Genomic DNA, 17,092 nt, shown 5'->3' with positions numbered 1-17,092 from the left:
AAATCTTAAACCTTTTTCACAATGCTAGTGATTGTTTGTCGTTCTGGTCTTGTTAGCGTTCCGACTCTCTGTAAAAATATATCTGTAGGACGATAGTTTTTACCCGAGTAAAACGAGGGGGTGGGATGGGGGGTTATGAACAAACGCCACCACTTATTGGCTTCTTTTCCCTTTGTTGTTTCAGTCTGTCTTGGTTTATTCCAGCGCGAAATATCCGTCAACTTGATGCTTCTCTTTTATTTACACGTTTTTGTCGTTCATCTAATTTTATCCCAGATTCCCCTAGCTTCTGACATAAGTATTTTAATTCGGAGGACTGTGCAGGTTGGGGGGAGGGGAGAGGGGGCTACGGCTTTTTTTGTTTTTGTTTTGTTTTGTTTGGGTTGTTTTTTAGGGGGGGGGGGGGTGCGGTGGGTGTTGGTTGTTTTATTCGTTTGGTTTTATTAAAGCTGTATTTTGTATCTATGTCTGAGTCATTGTCTGATGGTGTTCATCCCGCACAAGTCAGACCCTTTAGACAGGGTTAACATAACCTGCCTCCTGAATGATCTACATTTTGTCAGTGTGGACGTTAAATATTTATATCCCGCCTCTGATGTACTCTCTCCTTTCGACCCTCTGTTATGCCATTGGAACGGCCTAGCTGTTTCTAATTAATTAAGTATCAAACTCACGGAAAAACAAGCCAGCACTATTAATTGCCTTTCATCGCCGACTCTGACCCACGGAGCGATATTTCTAGTACAAGTCTGTACCATTTTTAGCGCGTGTTTTGTTCTTGTTGACCGACACCTGGCTCCCTGGAAAATAAGGACACGGCACAAAAGCAGTAGTGTCTGTGGGAGGAAGCCATTGGTGGCTCCGTTATTTCTGGCAATAGACCTTCTTTGTCTGGCTTTGTGGTAGACTCGTGTGACTTTATAGTACTAGTGCACTGTGTGCGTTTTCGCAACACATGGTACCAGGGAGGGGAACAGATTTTAAATGTGTCCGTGAACGTGACATTTTTTGTGGGTGGTTGGCAGGTGCTCTGGTGTGGTTTGCTTCTTCTTTCCCATCAAACGTCTATCGTCATTATCTCCCCTCCTTCTTTTTGTATTTGTTACTCTCTTGTAACACCTCTAATCTTCGGAACTTGTATGACCGTATTGTGTTGCAAGTGCCGTAAAACACTTACTAAAACTTTTTTAAAAGACACCTGTTCGGCCTTGTCTACAGGGGTTTGTGCGCCTTCTCTTGAAAAAGATGTAGGGGGAGGGGGGGGGAGTACAAATATCAAATGTCTGAAAGCTTTGGCGTATATAATAATATGCGAAGACCGAATAGTCTGCGTTTACTTGCAAATAGAATGTGGGTGGTTGGCGGATGCTCTGGTGGGGTTTGTTCCTTCTTTCCTATCAAACATCTATCATCCTTATATATAAATGCCCCCTCCTCCTTCTTTTTTGTATTTATTACTCTCTTGTAACACCTCTAATCTTCGGCACTTATATGCCCTTATTGTGTTGCCAGTGCCGTAAAACTCTTACTAAAACTAAAGCAAATAGAATGCATCCTTTAATATTGCCTCGTGAAAATAGAATTTAATTATGAGAGGATTAATTGTGGGTAATAGGGGGCTGCCTCTCATTGTCCTTTGGTCTTTGTTTACTTTCTTTATTTTGTTCCTCAACTTTTATCATGCCTTTTTCCTGCCCTAAATAACAGTTAAAGTTTACGCGTGTGCTAATTTTCAACCGAAACATGAAGTTTTGTCGACCTTCTGTGGGCCAAGCTCAGACTTTTTCTTTTTCTGTTCACGAACTCGGAGCCTGTGTTTACCTTTAAAGTGAAAGAAAATTTCGGAGAAAATTTCTTGTAGTAAATAGTACATGTATATTGGTTAGTGCGTCGCCGGTGGCTTCTGCTATTTTTTTATTTATTTTTTTATCCCTCGTCACTAGTATTTTCTGTCCGGTTTTTTTTTTTTTTTTGGGGGGGGGGGGGGTTCCCCCAACATTAAAATAGCGTTGTCTTGTCGATGTTCCTGTCTTTAACTGAAGCTATTCGGATTGTACTGAAAAGACAAAAACTCAGACACTATTTATACCTACCTGCTTTACCCCGCTTTGTGTCTCCGACAGCGTAAACGACTGCAGATGGTTAAGGAAAGTCAAAGTACTGGACCTGAGAAGGAGTTTTGACCGGCTTCTGTTGTGTAGCTATTGAGCGCTTCGCCGTCGTACGCATGAGAACCTAGTTAGAATCTCGAGTTGGCAGAATTCCTATCGAATATCCCAGACGTTCTTCAGGGATATTGTATCCCACTCAGCTTGAGCTGATCGAAGCCCACCTCATAAAAATTGTCTAAATTGTGTCAACGGGGGCATAAAAACGCCGATGCCTGCCTGCCTTTATTTATTTTTTAATTCAACGTGTTTGGATTAAACAAACCAACTTTTAATTAATTTGTGTGTGGTTGTCTTGATTGAAATTCCGTAGTACTCGTGGACTGGAAAGCCTCTGTATGGTTATTTTATTTATGGATCGATGTTTTCACCACAAGGGTCTGTAGCAGTGATATAGCTAGCCGCTTCCTGTCCGATCAATCCCACACGAATGGTTACAGTAACGTCATAGCTCTATAAAAGGAAAGAGAATTGCTTCTCGCTCGTCTGTTTCTTCCCTTTTTCATCTCCCTTTATTTTTTTTAACCCGCGTCTTTGTTGTTGGTTTTTTTTTCCCTCGGTTGTCACGGGTCGGCTAGCGTCGGTGCGGCCATTAACGGCTGTGCCTACGTCAGTGCACGGGTGGGCGGTGGCTATTCCCGGCTCGCTTCCCTCACGGGGGCCTTTTCTTCTCCTTTCTGCTTCCTGTGGCGACTGCCCGCTTTGTCACCGGATGACGCGGTCTCCCCTAGCAACTGATGCTTGTCTCGGCAGCGGCTTTATCTTTCCGCGACTTTAAAGGAAGCTGAGGGGGGTAGGGGTAAGCTGTAAGGGAGGGAGGGGGTAGACAGTTTTCAAGGATGAAATAGCAAAGGGAGGTTACGGATAAAGTTTTGCTGTTTGTCTGTTCTTCTTTAACTTGTACATCAATTGTAGATATACATGTATGTACTGTACTCCATATCAATCTCTTTTCTCTCTCTCTCTCTCTCTCTCTCTCTCTCTCTCTCTCTCTCTCTCTCTCTCTCTCTCTCTCTCTCTCTCTCTCTCTCTCTCTCTCTATCTCTCTCTTTCTCTCTCTCTCTCTCTCTTTCTCTCTCTCTCTCTCTCTCTCTCTCTCTCTCTCTCTCTCTCTCTCTCTCTCTCTCTCTCTCTCTCTCTCCCCCCCCCCCCTGTCTCTCTCTCCTTCTCCCTCTCCCCCTCTCACTCTGCGTACTCCCTTGTCTTTTTTTATATTGTTGACTTGCCATTGCCACCCTCTCCCCTCTATCCCCACCCATTGACAATCTGGCTGTTAACACTTGTACGTGTCTGAGCAGTGTAGTTAATTGATAGGTGCTGTTGTGTGGATATTATCCTCCGCGCCTGTTCCTTGTGAAATTTGTCCAGGAGACTCACCACAAACTAGAAGTCATCATTTGTAATTCTATAGCAGAAGCATGGTTTTCAAAGTTGTCTTAGCAACTGAATGAACAAACGTACTGTTTGTGAATACAGTAAGGTGGCCCACTTTAAGGCACCCTTGAAAATATAGCTTTCAGATTGAATTTTGTCTCTGTTATTGATGGTCTATGTCACACAAGGGAAAAATTTGCAATGGTATCCGCATTATCACACAATTGAATCCTTTTTCATGGTGTGAAATGTTGGTTTTGTAAACGAAACCTTGCAGTAGAGAGTCTTAAGATCATGAAGAAAACTGAATACCATTGTTGCATTGTTTAGTTTTTTCTCCTCCTTTTTTGTGTTTGTTTCTCTCTTGTAATACCTGTAATCTTTGACATGACCTTATTGTGTTGCAAGTGCCATTAAACTACAAGTAAAACTAACAACTATGTTTTTTTTGTTGCTAGGTGACAGTGGAAGCAACCCTTGAGCATCCCTTCTTTGTGTTTAGTCGTGGCTGGTCCTCTTGCTCTGTGTCCAGGACCCTAGCACGCTACGGCCTAGATTGCCAGAAACTGTCTGTCGGGGACGTCTGCATCTCTCTCACACAGAAGGATGTGGATCTAAAAGCTGCAGAGATCAGCCAACAGCAGCAGCAGCATGAGCATCAGCACAGTGGCTCCCCCAGCTCTCCTGAGCAGCACAACAGCAGATTGCCGGCCCCGTCCACATTCTCTCACCATATTCCTACGCCGCCTGTTTCCTTTTCAAGTCCGTCTTCGTCGGCGGTGTTGGCATCTTCCAGTTCGCCGATAGGTCCTGGGTCTATGAAGACAGAAAACCCGGAATGTTCCTCCCCGTTCCCCGGCCCGTCGCCGGTGTCCTCACCGTCAACTTCAGCTCCGGCAATAAAGAGAAGAGCCTCTCAAGCAGAGCTTCCTCCTCCTCTGTCCAACATTGTTCCTGTGAAGAAAGAGAACAATCACTCCCGGCGGAGGGGCTCGTACAATGGGGACAGCCATGTCAAGGAGGAGGATGTTGTCAAGGAGGAGGAGGAAGAGGACTCGAACTCAGTGCTGCAGAAAAGACACTGGTCGCCCTCAGACACAGCCTCGATAAAAGCGGAACAAGACAGGGAGAGACAACTGCGGGCAAAGGAGACACATAAGGCAGATGAAACCAAGAGTGACAACGGGCGACAGTAGTTGGGACTCAAACTGACACTCACACACACCCTCACTCTCCCCAAATCCCCCCTCCCTCCACCCAATTCCCCCCTCCCTCAATTCTTACCTTTCTGACTGCTGTCCACCCTCCAGCTGTGTTGACAGTGGCATGCGAGAACTGTGTGCGGCAAGAATAAACTGTGAGTGGACGTACAACTCAGATGATATAGGAACTGCTGTGAGCAAACAGTGAGGCTGATGCCACTACACTTCCGCATTTGATTCCACCTCTGCTGTGACCGATGATGTACTGAATGTAGTTGCCCTTTATCCCAAACCTCTTTGGCTTGACATTAGAAATTTTCAGATTCAGATATTGTCGTTGTATGCATCAGATGAATTGTACGTTTCCAATGTATATCCCCTCCCCATTGTCATGATGGTGTTGTTGACATGAAACTGTTGATTGTGATGAATGGTCAAGAATGCTGACCTTTGATGGGGTACACAATTGCCTCTCTCACCCCACCTGAGCATCTTTCTAGAGAAACTTTGGTGATAATAAATGTATTATTTTTTGCTGGTGTTAAACAATTTTTTATCTTATCTGATCTGGGGTATGTGGTAGGTTTTTTTTTTCTTTTCAGGTTTGGAGGGACTGCAAATAAACGCTAAAGATTTTAATTAATTTTTTTTGTTTGGTCAGGCTTTATAAATCTGCTGATGTTCTTTTCATTCCACACTGTCTTTTAAAACAAGACATAATCCTGCAGTCTGATTAATGTAATCAGTTAAGTTAATGGAAAATATTTTTATTCTGTACCACTTGAAGAGAAAAGGATTGTAAAAAAAAATAAAAATGATTGGATTTTTTATTTTACAGTCCTTTGTAATTGTATTTCATTTCCTTAACTGTCTGTACAAGTGTTCCCTTATATCAAAAGCTTGAGACTGCAATTTGCTTGTTTGTGTTGTGAGAACACTGAGAACACAAACTGATAAAGACTTTAATTGGAAAATATAATTTCCATTTCATGTGTAGTACAGATAACGTCAAGATGTTTTGGAACCTATCGTCTTTATTAATAACTGGATCTTACTGTCCACAAGTAAAGAAGGTTAAGTGTACATGTTTTACACATTCAAGTTTTTGGGGGGGGGTTTCGTAAAGATGTAAACAGGCAGTTTTTAATCAAGTCTTCTCTATTTTCTGTACTAAAGCCATAAAATGAGTTCATGTGTGTCTGGCCTGGACATTTATCTGCTGGATGATTTTTATATTGCAAAACTGCTTTTGAATACTGTACTCAGTTGCTTTTTCATTCCTATTATGTAGTAACTGGATGCTTAGTGCATTTTATCTCATGGCACAGAATTCTAAGGGAGCAACCATTCCTCAGGCACACAGAAAGCACTAAATATAGAGTACTCATTCGTTAAGAGCAGCTTTTTATTTTGATTACTAACTTCAAGTTTTAAGGACCTGTGTGATGCCTTCATGAATCTCGCATTATTCTTATAATACCGCCATTGTAAAAGTGATGCCTATTGGAATTGTTTTTGTAACTTGTGTGTCAAAATTCACATTGGGTTTTTTTTTATTATTATAAAGGCCAATCTATAATGACAATGTGGTCTTACAGTACAAGACTGGTGTGAAATCAGTGGAGAAATATAAGGTATCTCCCAAGAATGACAAATATGTTACAATATTTTAATTTATCATTAGATTTTTTTCTTTCTTTGCCCCAGTAATTGCTGTCAAGAGAGAAGATGGAAAATGGATGGGAACATGTGTTCGTGACATGTTATAAGCTTTAGGGAACTGAAAAGTTGATGAGTATTTCTATACTTAGTGAGTAAGGTACTTTTCCTATTCTCCGACCCCTGTGCTTTCAGTATTGGCCTTTTTGTGAGAAAATACAGAGCATTAAGCACTCAGGTCTTCTCTATAGCTTGTTCACTTTCGTCTGAGAGCGTTAAGAAATTCTTGCTCGTTGAGGAATTTTCCTATGCCTACGAAACTTTGTGTGGCATTTCTGCAGGCCAGTGACCAAACAAAAATATGTTTTTGACCCTGTAATAAAAAAAAAAGTTTTTCTCTTTGGGCCCAATTTTAAAAATTGCTCTTTGGATGCATACACTGGTGGATCACTAAAATAAATTACTTACAGTAGCCTTACCTACAAATAGCTCATTTTGATTTTGAGACAGCAACACCACCCTGCCCTCACATTTCAGTGTAAGCTAGTAGATTTCATTCCCTAGCTATCTGGAAGTGCTTTTAAACTTTAAAATGTTTTAGGTGTATGCTGTAAAACCCGTATTATTTTTTGGACCTGTTTTAGGCTGACATCAAAGATAACGTGTCGAAACCTTAGTTTGCAGTAACTTTTATGAATGGGCTGTTGGTCACTGAACTTTTAGACCCGCATGCAAAGACCCAGAAAGACTAAACAGCGATTTGTTTTTATCCCATTTTAACCGGGGTCAGACGAAAGTGAACAAGCTATAATTTGTCCATCGTAGGAGCGTAGGAACTGTGTCTGAAATATTTCTAAGACCTCTAACAAGTTTGGAAATTTACACAGTCAGCAAACAGCTATGCTTACTCCTTCAAGTAAATTGTCAGTTATAATCAATGTTATGAAAAATATTCTATTCTTGACATAAAATTTCGTTCACTGTTTATTGCTGTAGGGTTTTATCCAGTGCCTAAAAATGGACCTAAACACACGCTCTTTGATGAAACTTCAGTTGGCTTTAAAATACCTTAAAAACCCAAAACACTCAGATGTGTTTCAGATAAATGGATCTCTTAAAAACAGATCAGTGTTGGTCAAATCCTACTGCTGTTATTGTCCTTCTTTCTGTTTTTCGCACAGTTGATAATACCACTGATATGGAGAACTGTGTTGTATTGTTAGAGCTCCTTTTCATTCATGAAATGCTTGTTTGTAAACCGAAATGTACGAAGGGCAATGGTTTGGAGAACAACTGTCTTTGTGATGTTGATATTTGTGATTCTTGCAGACTGGCTCAGGTGGGATGTATACTCGTGATCTATGCTATGCTGCTCTCTGTATGGTGTATGTGTGTGTGTGCATGCAGGTGTATGTGTGCAGTGCAGTTGACCATGTGTACAGAGATTTATTGTACATAGCCTTGTCTACTGTGTAATACCCACAGACATGGGGTTTTTCTCAGCCTTTCGTCTGACACTTCATGTTTACCATGATATGTCAGTGTGTCTACAAATGTGATTTCAAATTGTACATGTACTAGCATCAATTTTTATGTTGTCAACCGAAAAGTTATTTTTTAAAGTTGCTTATAGAAAAGTTTTTGTCTTTCTAAAGAAAGTGAAATATTTACAGCAGTATCTGTTTGTTGTTTGGTCAGGGTAAAAAAGTGTTGGGATAATACCACTCACCCTGTTGGAGTAAATCCTGGCTTGTTTGCAGTAAGTGGATGCTGCTGTATGTGATTACAGTGATGTCATTTTGGCCTGGGTCTGTCTGACTTATGCTTAAGTGAAACTCAGCAACCAGAACTTTTGTAAGGCTAGGATGGGCATTTTTTAATATGTCAGCTCAAGTCGAGGTAAAATTGTGGAAAATTCTAAAAAAGTGTTTTTAGATTTATTTATTTTTTCGATTTTTACTCCTGAGAACTATGAAGTTCTTAGAACTATGAAGTAGCACTTCATCTGAAATCTTAACTCTGTGAAGACCTGTACATTAAATGAAAGCAAAGCAACATTAATGAAGAAAAGCTGACAAGTGTATGCACTGTGGTTGATGCATGTCAGTGCAGTGGGCCCTCCCAATGTTAGGGACATGGCAGCTGCAAATTGTCTTTTACAAGCGTGCGATATGTCTCTCTCAGTCACACCTGCTAAATTGTAGGGAATGGGCTTATCAGTTATAATGTAAGTGATGTAGGTGAAATGAAATGGATTTTGTAAGTACTGGGTAAAATCAAATACATATTTTATTTAAGGGAACTTCTATTTTATATTCAGGGGGGGTAGAATTGTTGGGTAATTAGTATGTGATCTTTAATCATGAGGATTTTGATATCTCTTCTGCTGTATGTGGAACTCTCTCGCTGTCATACTGTGTGGGGCCTGGTGATAATTATTCAAAATGTTGAATGACCCAACGTTCAGTGTTTTTTTAAGAGATCATTTTACCCTTTCTGTAAACCATGGTATGAATCAAATTTGCACATGGTTTCTTTTCATTAGCCTAGAGATACCGGCTTAGTTATTCTATAGGAATATCTAATTTTAAAGGGGTTTTTTTATTGATCGAAGGGGGTTTTCATGGCTTTTAAAAATTGGTTCCATCACAGATGTAGATCCAGCCTCGTAAATGTTCATCTAATTTCAAAAAGTATTTATGTAATTCTCAAGAATAGTGAATGTGAAAAAGCAGGCCTGGGGATAGAGAAAACACTAGAAAAGGCAACAAAAGTAAAAAATGACAGGATATATTTCCACCTGGAAGTAATAGGGTCAATACCTGAAAGTATCATTCTTCACTCTCGACATGTTGCTCAGATTATGTGTAAGTAAAGATGAACATTGTTCGTCTTTCTCTCTTGTATAAATCATTTTTCTTTTGGTGACATTTGCAAGAATGTTAACTGAAATCATTTCCCAGAAATGTCATATATAAAGAGAGAGAGAGGAATATGTTAGAATTCAAGAAGCTTGATCTCAATGTGCTATTTTTTTATGTCTAGTTGCGACAACATCCTAATGCCTCTCATAAGTAACAATTAGCCCTTGACTTCCATTCTAAGTTATCATCAAACGTTATACCCAAGAAGACTGCAAACTTTTCATTTAATTTGTGTCTCTTTTTTTTTTATCTCATTGTCTATGATTATTCTGCTTCACTAAAAAGTATGTAATAGACGCAGACGCATCTTTACAATATGAGTATGTCAGGTTCTTAAATCATTTACTCCTAATCTTCGTTTTTAAAATTGTTTGTGTTTTGTAACTGAATTTCAAATCAACTGTTTGAAAGCTGGTAGCTGAGCATGAGAATTTTGTCTTACTAAAGCAGGATCAGTTCAAGTTAAACGCTTTTATCAAAACTCATAGGTACTTTGTTGAGCTTCTATGGATAAATATATGTGAGCATGCCTGGTGAAAGGGACCACATGACGCATCTTGAAGAATCCCGGGGGTTTTTTTTGCATTTTCATGTACAGAGATCATTTCTAACAATATGCTTTTGAATTTTAAAGATACCTTCATTAGTTTTTGAGATTGGGTGATTTTGTAGGGCAGGGTACAGACACAAAGTTTTGAGAAAAACGGCTTTAAAGTTTCCCCTTTGTTTCTGCTTCAAATAGATAGATCTACGCTTCAAGACGACCTGAGAAAACATTCGCTACTCACAAACCAACTTTAAAAAGCATTTAAGATAAAGGAATAGCTTCAAAGTGTTTGTATTACGTCTTCAAAACAAATTCACCACCACCTTGGGCAAGAGCTTTCAAGAAATAGATCTAGGTTTGCGTAGGGCCGAAAAATGCGATACAAGTTTACTCTCCAAAAAGGCGAAAAGGTATGGATGCGCAAAGCTTAGCTTTGTTTACATGTTCTAGATATTCATGCGCACTACCCGCCACTAGATAGGAGAGAATTACCTAAATTTTGGTATGCAATGTGATTGGGTCGACTTTATGAATGGACAAGAGAAACCATCCACAGTGTGTACTTGGAAAACTAATTTTCTCTCGTTTTTGGGGGATTATGCAATTTACGTCGTGTTAAAAATGTATTTTACACTGCAATAAACTCAAGTCTTTGTAAATATCAATATAATAATGGTTAAAGAATCCATTTTTAATGGAACTTACTTTTCGTCCAAAATTATATTTTTGACCTTTGAAGCCTGATATCTCGGTTCAAGCAAATGCGTCTTGTGGTCCCTTTCACCAGGCACATGCACATATTAACTCTTTAGGTTTATGGTATTGGAATGAAGGCTTAAATTCTAAAAATATACCATTCATTTTCAGTTTTTGTGTATCATCTAGTTTTTTTCTCTTGCTTTCCATGTGTTATGTACGGGTTGTAGTGATCATGTGATCCCAGCGCTGGCTGTCTTGATCAATCTTTTTCAGGCCGTCATTATGAACTTTTTTGATAGATACATTGTTTATGTTCTTTGGTAAATCCCCGCTTTACTTTGTGTTTAGGAAAACGTTTCATAAACCCATCTATTTTTGCTTCAGGGTAGTCTAAAAAAATATTTTTTCTTTGTGTCTATTCCAACTCTTCGACAAATGACATTCAAATGACTGAAAGAATTTTCTGATATAATAATATGTGTTTTCAAGACGGGCAAAATGCATGTCCTAAGGTACTGGCCATTGGATTTTTTTAAATTGTTTTTTGAAATGCCAGTCCTAGACTTTGATCCTTTCTTGTTTTTACGTGCAAAGTGTCAAGACGTATTTTAATCTGAATGTGTTCTTTCTGTATAAAAAAACAACAACAATGTATTAACTCTTTTTCGTTTTCTTCATGTGGAATTTGGTTGAATTTGTTCTTTATTGTTGAATTTTTCTTATTGCAACAACAGATATAGGGGCCTATATTTTATATCATGATCATGTGCTTCAACACCACATGGTTTAACTTTAAGATCTATTTTAGTATAATAATTTCACTTGCTCAGAAGTATAATGAAGAACTATGTTTAAAAAATCATGGATAGTTCATTATAACTGTTTCCATTGTTTGGATTATTTCTACTTTTTTCAAACTCAAGGAGGATTGGAGAAAATGTTCCAGTGATCTTGTTCTGGTTCCATGGTTTATCTTTGGAATGAAGGTTGATCTTCCCAGAGCAGACTTGCTACCTCTGTGCTATAGGCTCTCTTATTGTTAGTTATTAGCTCTCGTTACCCACAGACCTGCCGCTTGAGGAAAAACCTGTTAAACAAATGTGTCGCAAAACAACAAAATAAGTCACTTGTTTCTATGTATCGAGCAAAACCTCAAATTTCTCAAATCTGTGCTTGTCCTTTTCCGCAACTTTAAGTGAGAATAACTCTGGTACCAAGGCAATGAGACTGAAATTATTTTCATCTTCTTGTAAGGCCAGATCAGGCCTTTAATTCTTTAACCATAGTGTCGTACATTGACAGCAATGTATTGTCACAATACAACATCGGACTCACATTATGGTGTTGCAACTCAAATGCTATTGAACTGAGTTTGCTTGAATTCTCTGTTGGTGTCACTCCTACATTCGTTGACTATCTAGAATACAATTTAAGCATAATTGTTACTCCATGCAACATTGTTTAACTCCTTTCTATTGAGCTCCTGTTTTATCACAAAACTTTTTACTGGTAATAAGAAGTACATTCATGTTTTGGTCCCTTTGCTGTACTGAAGGGTGTGTTCTTCTATCTTGTTTCTAGTTCTTGCTATTGCTTATGTTCTTTCCTGGCTACATTGTTGTTTGCTTGTCAAGAACTGAACTTTTTCTCTGTTCTCCAAATGTGTTGACTCTCTTCCAGAGATGACTATGTTAATGTAATAAAGCCTTAGTCTACTTTGTCTTTAAATTGGTTGCTCTCAGAGATTGAAGATAAACCCTTGGTGTCTTTGTAATAAATATTTTATGCCCCCCCCCCCCCCCCCACAACTTAAATCATTTTGGAGGTAGGCAGCGTCGACCTTGCCTGTTGGGAGCGACCAAGTCTTTCGTAGACGAATAGGCCCTACACTCCAGTAGAAAGACGGAGTGATGGTGCTCGATAAACTATTTTCCCCTATGAGGAATCAAACTTGTGTCTTCTCCATATATAAATATATAAGATTAAGTACCTGACCATTACCCCATTGTGGAGGGAACAGTTGCATGCCTGTCGACTGTGTGGTTGTTTGTGTGTGTGTGTGTGAGAGAGAGACTCTCCCTTTCCTTCCCCCCCCCTCCCCCGCTGACCTCATGCAGCTCATTCCCACTCCGTAATCCTTTGTTTGAACGCAGCCACTTGTCACGTGAATGTCTTTCAATTGATATCCTTTGACCGTGAAAAGCTTTGCATGCTTTAGACCCTGAAGCACAAACTTTGTTGTACATTGCATGAGAGTCTTTGAGTGTACAGACTGGATTCTGATAGCAACATTTTTATGAAGTAAATTGTTAAAGTTCACTTTGTCTATTGATCTCAACAAAAAACAGGTGCTCGTGGGCTCAGTACATACGCAAACCGTTTGTCTTGTGGTAACACACTTGCTGTCTTCAGTTTGGCCTGAGGTGTTGGTCTCTGGAAATGTATCTCTGCTGAAATTTTTGTGACTGGTGAACATTTCTTGGTTCGTGAGGATTCTTTTCTTCTTTTTTAATCTGATAATTTATAGATTTGAGGAGAGTTTTGGGAAGGATATGAATTCTAATGGAATAGTTGATGGCCAGAAAAAAAAAAGTGTTTTGTTTCATCTGTGAACTGTTATCAGGATTTGTTTTAGGGGCCTCACTATGGTATTCCTGTCCTAATTTATGCTGGCCTGCTATGTGGGATGTTATTTCTAGAATTTCCACAACAACCCATTCAGCTTTTATTTCTTTGGGTGGGTAATTAATTTTATTTCAGCTGATAACTAATCTTGCACATTCCAGGCTGTACGTAAAATGAAAGAGAATGGTTTAGATTCTTCGTTTTCTTTTCTTTTTTTTTTCTTTCTTTTTTTTACAACAAAACCGTGAGAATTAACTACAGTGAAATACAGGTAGTACTATTGGCTGTCAAGTTTACTGTTTCTTTGATTTGTAGAAGAAAGGATTGATGGGCAAATGAACTAGTTCCTTACTACATTTTGACACAAGACTCCTGATTACTGATTAGTTTTTGTGCACTGATTGTGTTTCTCGTGTTTGTCCATACTATATTGCTATCTGAGAATTGCAGCAAGGTGGCGGATGGTTGGAGTGTGCCTCTAGTGGCGTCTGCTTCTTTACGCTACCGCTTGTTGTTTCTGTCTGTCTACCTTGCTTTTTTTCCCAGCACAAAATGACCGCCATCATGCTGCTATGCTTCCCTTTACTCAAGCTTAACAAAAGTAAGGATACTGTATACTGCGCTTTTTTCGCTTGCTACTCGAATTCGTAATTTTGCATTGGAACCCAAATACATACATGACACTAGACGTAGCAAATCGCGAATTCAGAATGTTTTCGAAAAAAAGAAATGAATAAAATGAGGGAAAAAAGAGCATGCAAAAAAAAAAAAAAAACCCACCCTGGTGCACAGTTATTTTGTGGAAATGTGCATGGGGAGCGTTGTTCTGTTGGTGTTCTCTGCAGACCCCCTCCCAGGGTCAAGGGTCAGGGTATGGGAGGACAGGATTGTGTTCCATGGATGGCTCTCACTGAGCTCATGTCAACTGGCATTTACTCATTCCTTTCGCTGTGTTCATTTTTCCACATCTGCCTCAATTGTTTGTCATGAAAAGTGGTGGACTGTTTCTGTGACAGTCAGCTCTTAAAATCAGCAGCTTGTCACTTTTCCACTTTTGAATTAAAATTATGTTCTAAGCAATTTTCTTTTACATTGAGGAGGGGGGGGGGGGGGGGGTCATTATGTATTGTATTAGGTGACTATATATGGAAAATTGTCAGTGTTCACATTTCAATTTATGTTTTGATGTGGACAGTCCTCTTTTAGAAGTTTGTTAGTTATTGATATGTTTCTTTCTATGGAGTCGTTTGTCTTTTAAGTAAAAGTTCCTGCCTGTTGTCGGCCTCTCATTAAAACATTTTTAAAAATTGTTTAATGTAGGTGTTTTGTGCCCCCTTTGACACAGTTTAGATCATTCAGGAGGTGGGCTTCCAACTCTGCCTGTCAGGGCCACTGTCACAGCAGAAAGACTGAGATACTCGATAAAGATTCTCCTCACTCATAAATGGAACTCGGGGTCTCCTGCATGGGACAGCGAAGCACCTAACCACTACACCACAGACTCCGGTGTAGACTTCTCTGGAGGTGTATCAACCAACCTTTTAGACTTGGTGCTGGTGGGGGGTTTTTTCTTTTTACTAGGCTCCTACCTTATTGCTGTGAAACTAAAAGGCACTATTATGTAGAGTGATGCTCAATCAAGAACAGATACATTTCAGTAACTTTTAAGGAAGAGTCCTCGCTATTGTAGTGTACTTAATTGCTTTGGCTTTTTGTACGCTCCTTGTACTGGGTAAAGTTCAAATCAAATTAGGTGAACATTTCCACCATGACATGAAGAAATTGAAGAAATTTTGATATCCTCAGAAACGAAGCATTTTGTCAGTCCAGCCATTGCATTATTATTATTGAGAGACAATTTGGCATAGATCTCCATAATCTTTGAAATGGTTCAAAAAGCCATTTTCAGGCTTTCTTGACTTTGGGGTCGTTTCTTTTTTATTGATTATCTTTAAAAAGAACAATAAGACATATTTGAAAAGATACAGTTTGGGAGGTTTTAGGTAAGCTGTGTCGTCATCTCTTTTAAACATCTGGGGTGACAAGTAATAAAGTGGAACGGGATCACTGGCTCTTTGAAAGTAAAGAAAGACATGATTGAAGTTGTTTTTATGCAATTAGTTTGCAGTTCCCTCAATGAATGTATGCTCAACCTTTTGTATAGCATAGAGAATGGTGTGAACATATTTCACGACATTTTTGTAGCTATCTGGATGGATGTCTACCTTTAGGGTAGTGTCTTACAAGTTTTTATCACATTTGCTTTACTTTTTGTTCTAGTTTTTATGTGAAGACAAAAAGTTTTTCTGAAATGTATCATAGAACCTTTCGTATATATATTGATGTTAAGGAATGTTGATACTGACAGAAGCCGAGCTCTTTGTCTGATTCTTGCTCGTTACAGGTGTGATGTATAAAAGACAGTTGAAATGAAATGACCCATAATCAATTGTAGATTGTTGAGAGTTCTGAAGTTCTCTCCCATCTCCCGGACTGTTGTACTGACAAGCAACTCAAGAGCTGTGGTCCTTTGGCTTCAGTGTGCGCGTACAATGCTTTGTGCTGGGGCTGTTGGCAGATGGATGAAACATCTTTAAACTGTTGTAACCTAATGAATGTGAACTTTCAAGTTATGTATATAATATATATACATACTATACATATATATATATATATATATATAAACATATGAAATATAAATAAATAGAGATATCCATAAGATTGTACCAGATGATAAATATATAAGTGATGATATCATGTACATTTACATGTTTGTTAACTTAAGTATTGTTTTCACTTGTGTAAAGAATTTTAACAAAAATCCATTTCAATATAAAGCACTATGTGTTGAATAAAATGACTTCTGTTTCTTCATTCCCCTTGTGTGTTCTCATTCAAGACTGATTGTGGAAGAGGGTATGTAAGAAAGTAGCTAGCAGATTAGCTTGGTGACTTTTATGTGGATTATGTGGTTCTATGTAAACCCATTGTTTCTCTTGTTCCTGGCATCTGTGAGTGTAATGGTTATATTTTGTGAGGCAGCGTGGTGAAATCAGGCACTCGTCAAAATTATGAAATCGGAGAAACAGGCATTTTTCTGCAAGTTTGGCCATTTTGATTTTATTTTTATTTTTTGGCTTAACCTCTTTTATGTCCATATAAAAACACGTTTCTTTGTGAATTTTACGGAAAACATTGATTAAAGACACAAATTATTTCTTTTGTCAGTTTTCAAAGACTTTAGCTATTGGAGTTACCAAACTGTGGTGGTCATTTTCTCGCTAATTTCACCACTGAAACCAGGCAAACTCACTTCCTTCAATTGCAAATATCCTGACTTCTATTCAAGATAGATGAGTTGTTTTTTAACCAAAAGCAAGGCACATGAATAAGCTTCCAGATACTACGAATTTAACTCTACTTGCCCAAAAATTGAGGAGCGCCTGATTCCAACACGTTGTTGTGACACATTTTGTTAATAATCACCGCCTTTTCTCAGGGTTATTGTGTTTCATTCAGCCCTGGTTGCTCTGACACTGACAAGCATGGTCGAGGCAGCCTGCCTCCTGCACAATCAAAAATCAAATTCAGTACTAAATACCAGTTATCAGTTCTCAAAAGGGCAGGCAAATGCCCATGGGTTTTCTTCTTTTTTTTTTCTAAACTAAAAAATGCTCAGCTTCACTGGGCTAGCTATTTTGTAAGAATATTTGATTTCTAAGAAATTGAAAATGTCTGCGAAGGACATTGATCCCTTGATATATTAGTATAAAGGGAAGCCCTTGGAAGACCCATCTTGGGAGCAGCGATTTCTAAGGGAAGAAGCAAATCATATGAAGCTACTCGAATTAGAAATGCTGAAGCCGAGAGGGTAGCTTGCAAACTCCGTACGTA

General features: G+C 38.9%; 1 protein-coding gene across 1 annotated transcript in view; it reads left to right on the top strand.

Annotated features, from left to right (window-relative positions):
• The window catches only part of LOC101853672 (transcription factor 20), a 112,515-nt gene extending 96,445 nt beyond the window's left edge, over positions 1 to 16,070 (top strand). Inside the window, exon 5 of the mRNA XM_005091236.3 lies at positions 4,001 to 16,070. Within this exon, the coding sequence (XP_005091293.1) occupies positions 4,001 to 4,738 (738 nt within the window). The 3' untranslated portion in view covers positions 4,739 to 16,070. The remainder of the gene's footprint in view (positions 1 to 4,000) is intronic.
• The last annotated feature ends 1,022 nt before the right edge of the window (positions 16,071 to 17,092 follow it).

This window comes from Aplysia californica, unplaced genomic scaffold, assembly GCF_000002075.1.
Source record: "Aplysia californica isolate F4 #8 unplaced genomic scaffold, AplCal3.0 scaffold00027, whole genome shotgun sequence".
Classification (NCBI taxonomy): domain Eukaryota; kingdom Metazoa; phylum Mollusca; class Gastropoda; order Aplysiida; family Aplysiidae; genus Aplysia; species Aplysia californica.
The sequence above is the reverse complement of the archived record's forward strand: the minus strand, read 5'-3'. Positions and strand labels throughout refer to the sequence as shown.